The sequence below is a fragment of the Plutella xylostella genome, chromosome Z, assembly GCF_932276165.1.
Source record: "Plutella xylostella chromosome Z, ilPluXylo3.1, whole genome shotgun sequence".
NCBI classification, from domain to species: domain Eukaryota; kingdom Metazoa; phylum Arthropoda; class Insecta; order Lepidoptera; family Plutellidae; genus Plutella; species Plutella xylostella.
Window position 1 is genome coordinate 1,123,037 of NC_064012.1, and position 6,872 is coordinate 1,129,908.

At 36.7% G+C, this 6,872-nt stretch overlaps 1 protein-coding gene across 1 annotated transcript; it reads left to right on the top strand.

Moving 5' to 3' along the window:
• The first annotated feature begins 1,747 nt into the window (after positions 1–1,747).
• LOC105391557 lies at positions 1,748–2,632 on the top strand. Its single transcript, XM_011563045.3, has one exon. The coding sequence runs from the start codon at positions 1,748–1,750 to the stop codon at positions 2,630–2,632; it is 885 nt and encodes a 294-aa protein (XP_011561347.3).
• The last annotated feature ends 4,240 nt before the right edge of the window (positions 2,633–6,872 follow it).

Here is a 6,872-nt window from a genome sequence, read left to right on the forward strand (position 1 = left end):
GCGGCAGATTGACGCTTTTATTGCACGCCAAGGGCTGGGTAAAGGCTGGGTAAACGCTTTCGACATTTACAGGCTAGTTATTTATTTGACGGTACAAATTTTTAGCACAAAATATACTATTTTTTTAGATAAATACCTACCTATAGGAATAGATACCTACTACAGCGCCAGTTATGTTTAATTGTATTTTAGTTGATGCTAAATGTTGCACTAAGGGTGAATTCGTCCAAACATCACGTTACACGAGAATAACTATACCGGGATTAAAATTATACGCGAGTAAATATCTAGGATAAGTACATTTGCATTCTACCAAGTTATACCATGATTAAATTGAATGAACGAGGAACGAAACTGTAATGCAACTAAAATAAAAATAGCTGCGTTTCAAAGCATGCAATAGAAATGACATGCCAACTTAGTTTGAATGGATTATAAAAGTATGAAATTGTTTATGTTTTAAAATTTTATTCGCTGTTGTTATTCTGAGACTTTGCCTTTTAACGTACTTTTGTTTATGTTTTGACAGATGTGTTTATATGTCATTATGACGGTTTTCTAATCAGCTGATGTGCTGCCGCCATTACAAAATTACTCTCGGATAAGCTCGTTACACGGTCAATTTTGGCGGTATAACATTTTATTCTTGGGATAAGCTAGTTATCTTGTTTTCAGGTTTGGTAGAATGCAAAATCTGCTTACTCGCGAGTAACTGGTAGTTTACTCGTGAGTAAATAGTTACTCGACGTTGGCCGAATCCGCCCTAAGCCGAATTGGTTTAATTTCGGAAAAGGTTTATTTAATTATTATAGAGTATAATATCTTATGTTATAAAAAATACTGAGGCCTTATATAAGGTAACGGGTCCATATATCGCGGTATTCAAAATGGCGTCCTTATTTCGAGTTATATTTATTTTCATGATTATTACTCATTTTAATAGGTTTGGATACTCTAAAATTACATTTAATCGTTCATTATCTTTAACTGAAACTACTTGATGTAGTAAATATGTTTAAAATTGCCTAAAATTACTAAAAACTCATGTAATGTGCCGTGAGGGCGACGCCGCCATGTTTTTCTTTCGGCAGAGGGCGCCCGAATCGTAAAGATCTTTGTTTACATCGCTCTTAAAATAAAATTCTAAACCCTTGTTCAAAGTAAATAAGTTTCATAGTGACTAGTCTCATTCGCTTTAATTGAGGTTTTAGTGCATCCGCAGCATATTAGTACTGCAAAAAAACCACAACTTGAAGAAATCTGGTCAAGATTATTTTCGTTATATTTATCAACAGTGCTTGATACCCTCACACAAGAAGAAAAAAGTGATTGTGAATAACTTCTCTGTTTAAGTAAATATTGTGCATAATTCATGTTGCTGTGATAACACTGAGTGAGTTTACGCGAAACTAGCGCTTCCTATCTGAATAACTGAAAGCTGAAGACAATATTTCTACCTATATTATAACAGCGCCATCTACAATTTACACTCGGAACTAGCACACCACCTGCTCGCTGTGAATCGCTAAGTGGAACGCTGCTGCGCACACGCAGAAGTTTAATTATATTTCACTTGACACGAGGAGGGCGCTGTGTGTCTGTCTGCTACACATATTAGTACACCATGAGTGGAATTTGTTTCAATTGTTCCCAACCAACAATGGTAAAAAACCAATTGAAATGCAATGGCTGTCAACATATTCTACATTACTCCTGTGTCGGTTTAACAGAGGGAGAATTCAATAAAATGCTTCCTATGAATAAACCTAAATGGAAGTGCCCCACTTGCAAGTCTAAGAAAGAGAGTCCTCTGTCAAAGCAACAACATGAACATGGTGCTACACCAACAAACACCACTAAAAGACAAACAGACTCACTGATTCCGGATGTCCCATCATCCATGGTAAATCTCGACACAAAAGCTTTCATTGAGTTTTTTGAGAGAAGGTTTTGCTCTCTCCGGGAGGAGTGGAAGAAGGACATAAGTGAAATCCTTAAACCAGTTCAGAGCGATATAAAACTTATCTCTGAGCGACTTGAGAACTGGGAGAGCCGTCTGGATATTCTAGAGGCCAAGGTAAGCGGAATTAATGACCTGTACAGTGAAAATGAAGCGCTCAAGAAAGACCTCAATAAGATGCAGAAAAGTTTTGACACTCTGGATCAAAACTCCCGACAGTGTAATTTGGAAATCCAAAATATCCCTGAGACAAGTGGAGAGGATCTCGTCGGCTTAGTATGCAATATCGGCAGCCTAATCGGAGTGAGCGTGCCGGTGGAGAGCATTCGTAGCGTGCACCGCACGGCCCCCGGCGCCCAGCGCGACCGCCCGCGGAACATCGTGCTGCAACTCACCACCCGCCGCCTGCGCGACAACCTGCTGGCTGCAGCGCGCACTCGCCGCGAGCTCACCACCGAGCAGCTGTCTCTCCCGCCTCCAGTCCGTCGCTTCTATATAAATGAACATCTCACTTTAACAAACAAGATATTGTTCTCAAAGGCACGCGAACTGATGAAAGCCAAAGACTACAAACATGTTTGGGTAAGAAATGCCAATGTGATGATGCGTAAGACAGATACAAGCAAGATCATAAAGATTCGTTCGGAAGAGGATTTAGCAAAAGTTATCTGACTTTTAACGATATATTTTACTTATCTTTATATACCGAAAATTGCGTTAGAAAACATATTATGCATTTTATACGAGCTTTATGTAATGTTGTTACTCTCTGATTTAATATGTGATTCATTCAAGAAAGTATTATTAATACTATCCTTATCACAAGAACATTGTATTAACGTTTTACTAATACTGTACCGATTAATGTTTAAAACTCTTCAAGCTGTAAACCTATACCATATTCGTATGTATATAACTTATAACCTATGTATACTCAAACACAAAATATATACACTACACCCTAAATACATCCACAATTTCATTAAATATTATACTGCTATTGCGTATCCAAACATATTTCTAGGACTACATTTTCATAACTTAAATGAGTAGTAAAACTAAAGTACAAAATCTTAAACTGGGGCTTTTAAATATAAGATCACTCAATACGGGACAGGATGAACTACAATTCACAATGGATAAATTGAAACCAGATTTATTAGCACTTAATGAAACTTGGACTGGGGACGGACAGGATAAGTACGCGCCAAATATTCCTGGATACACTCTTAAAAACACTCCACGGCCCACCGGTGGCCGAGGAGGCGGTGTAGGATTTTATGTACGTCACGGTCTGCGCGTGCGGCACAAGCCGCACCCCCCCTCCGCGCTGGAGCAGAGGTGGCTGGAGCTGACTCTGGGCGGCGTGGGGCGTGTGGCCATCGGCACCGCATACCGCCCCGGCTCCGGGATGTCTCCAAGTATGGCCATCGATGCCTTGAGCGAATCGGTAAGTTTTTTTGGATATTGTGACTTTGTTTTCATCCTAACAGATTTTAATGTAAATTTGCTTAAACCAAACATGGACTCAGCGCCTGAGCTAATATCATTTTTATCTCAACAAAATTTATATCAATTAGTTAATGAACCAACTAGAATCCACAATAAATCGGAAACTTTATTAGACCTATTAATAACAAGTAATCCTGATCTATGTAAATCTATAAATGTTTACCATAACCCATTGCTAAGTGACCATGCACTGGTCCTGGGGGTATTCAGCATTAAGACTCCCATCAGAGCGCCCCAATTTATGTGGACCCGTTCGTTAAAAAACATAGACGAAAAAGATTTTATCTCAGACCTAAAGGGAACGAATTGGAATGATGTATACAACGCGAGAAATATACATGAAATGGTTGATGTCTTTAATGGGCTTATATGTTTAATTTTTGAAAAACATGCACCATTACACAAAATAAAAATAAAACAAAGTCCTTGTCCGTGGGTCACAGATACCATCAAACAGATGATGTCCTTACGTGATAAAGCTTTATCTCGAGCTTATTCTACAAAACGTGAGTCACATCTCAGGTATTATAAAGATCTAAAAAATACAGTAAATAGTGCCCTGAAAAGAGAAAAAGAGGCTTTTTTTACTCACTTTGTAAATAACAACAAACAAAACCCTGTGAAAATGTGGAAGTATTTGAAACAGACTTCAATTTTAGGCAACAATAATCGTTTAAATATTCCACAACATCTTAACGATCCCGATAAGATAAACGACTTCTTTTTGGATGTCCCAGGTGACCCTAAAATCGACGAAAATTTATTGAAATTTTATAAAAGGAACAAATATGGCTCAAATGAATTTAAAATTGACAGCTGTACTCAAGATCAGGTTCATAAAATAATTAAATCAATAGGTACCAACGCCTCCGGCTATGACTCTATATCAATAACAATGATTAATATGACGCTACCGATCACCCTTCCCATAATCACTGACATGGTCAATAGATCGATTTCGGAAAGCAGCTTTCCCGAAGCCTGGAAATTAGCTAGGGTTAAACCCTTGCCAAAATGTGCAACTGTAGAAAATATTAAAGATTTACGTGCCATAAGTATTTTGCCAGTAGTGTCAAAAATCTTGGAAAGAGTTGTGTGCACTCAGCTGACAAACTTTTTAGAACAGGAATCCATACTTCCTCCTTTTCAATCAGGCTTTCGAAGTTGTCACGGTACTGCTACAGCCCTAGCACATGTATGTGATGATATTTTAACAGCATCCGATACTGGTAAGGGCAGTATTTTAGTTCTGTTGGACTTCTCTCGAGCCTTCGACTGCCTCAGCTCCGAACTATTGCTTGCCAAAATGTCGTATTATGGAATCTCTGAAACGACTTGCCAATGGTTTCAATCATTTCTAACAAACCGATCCCAATACGTAGTAACTGAAGACGACCAGGGAAATGTTAGGCAGTCGCAGATTAAAAATATTTCGAGAGGTTGTCCACAGGGGTCTATACTAAGCCCTCTCCTTTTTATAATGTATACCTCAGATCTGATCACCAACTTAAGGCACTGCAAGGTGCATCTGTACGCAGACGATACTCAATTGTATTATTCCTTTGATCACCGACGCACAGACGAGGCAGTACAGCGCATAAATTCGGACTTGGATTTAGTTTACAATTGGACAAAGAGAAACTCTCTAGTTCTTAACCCCTCCAAATCAAAGTTCATGGTCCTTGGAACAAAACAACAATGCGAACAAATCACAAAAAAATCGCCTCAAATTATTATAAATAGTAAAACGGTGGAGAGAGTCTCAACGGCAAGAAATCTGGGCCTACAAATGGATGAGCAACTAAAATTTGTTGAACATATAAATCAAAAAATCAGGACTGCATTCTTTCGTCTTAAAGTTCTTTACGGAATCCGTGACTTTCTGAAAGTAGACGTAAGGGTAACACTGACGGAATCACTAATCCTTTCAATTTTTAATTACTGTGACTGTGTGTATGGGCCTAGGATCTTTGAAAAAACCAGTCGAGCTATACAGCGTGTCCAAAATGCATGTACACGTTTTTGTTTTGGCATACCCAAGCGATCCCACATAACACCCTATTTAACAGAGCTGAAAATTCTGAAAATGGAAGGGCGTAGAAAGCTGCATCTTGCAAGTCTCGTCCATAAAGTGGTTCATACAAAGAAACCAAAATACTTGCACGATAAATTTGAATGGCTCGGAGACGCTCACAACAAAGATACTCGAAGTAAGGTCCAGAGTAAAATGGCCATTCCAAGTCACAAGACAGCTAATTTCAGATCAGGGTTCAGATTCGCGGCATCAAAAATCTGGAATGATTTGCCTCCTCCACTACAACAAAACATGTCGAGCTATTGCTTCAAATTTAAACTGAAATCTTTTCTTATTAATAAACAAATTGAACTGACGGAAAATCTATATATAATATCAAAATCTGTAAAAAAGAACATTAAAAAAGTCACGAAGATAAATAGGTAGTCTAAATAGTGTACATATGCTTTTATGGATAAAAACAGGTTTATATATATTGTGTTTATACCTATGTGTATATATGTATTATTTATGTTTTAATTATAACTTTACTGTCTCTGTGTCACTATAATATGTATGCGTGTGATCATATATTTTGTTTTAAGTATAAAATAAACTCTCACTACAAAAGATTCTAACTGTAACTCATATAACAATATTAATAATCAATATACCTACTATGTAAATAAACGAAAACAAAAACATTGCATAATTTAGGTTAAATTTTTAAAGAGTACAAAATGCTAATTTACGCAATTGATAATATTATTTACTTTCTTTCTATTATTTACTTTCTTTTCTTTTCTTTTTGAGCAACCTCTGCGCTTTGTTAAACAAAATTTATTATATCCACTATAGGGATACGCTGAAAATCAGCGCTGTATGGATCATAAGTAAATTTGTGAATCCGGCAGCATTTGCTGAGCGTATTTCCAATTGCCGGAACAAACTAGTGTACACCTATGAATAAGTAGTAAGTAAGTAATTTTTTATGTTGTTTTATATAACTATAATAATATTATTGTTTAAAAATTTATGGTTTCTATGTGTAAAATGTTTAGGATTAAGTACTTATTGTGTTTGGCAATAAAAACCATTTTCTTTCTTTCTTTCTTTCTTTCTTTCATACAAACGCGACCCGGCTTACGTAAGGCCAGCCATATTTAATAATTGTGTTTTTTAATATTTATACGACGTTCAACTTTGTAAATAGTTTATATTTAGTTTATTATATTCTTATACTTACATTAAATTTAAATTTTAACTCTTTTTAAACTAATTTAACCCCTTTAAACTCAAAAACAAAATACCTCGGTATAAGGGCCTGATTTTTATACGTTGTTCCTAACTCCGAGTTACCCTCGGTATAAGGAAAAATACTATGTC

Bases quoted from the DNA above. Each gene is read 5' to 3' on its own strand.
- LOC105391557 (XM_011563045.3), top strand. From the start codon at position 1,748: ATGCTTCCTATGAATAAACCTAAATGGAAGTGCCCCACTTGCAAGTCT.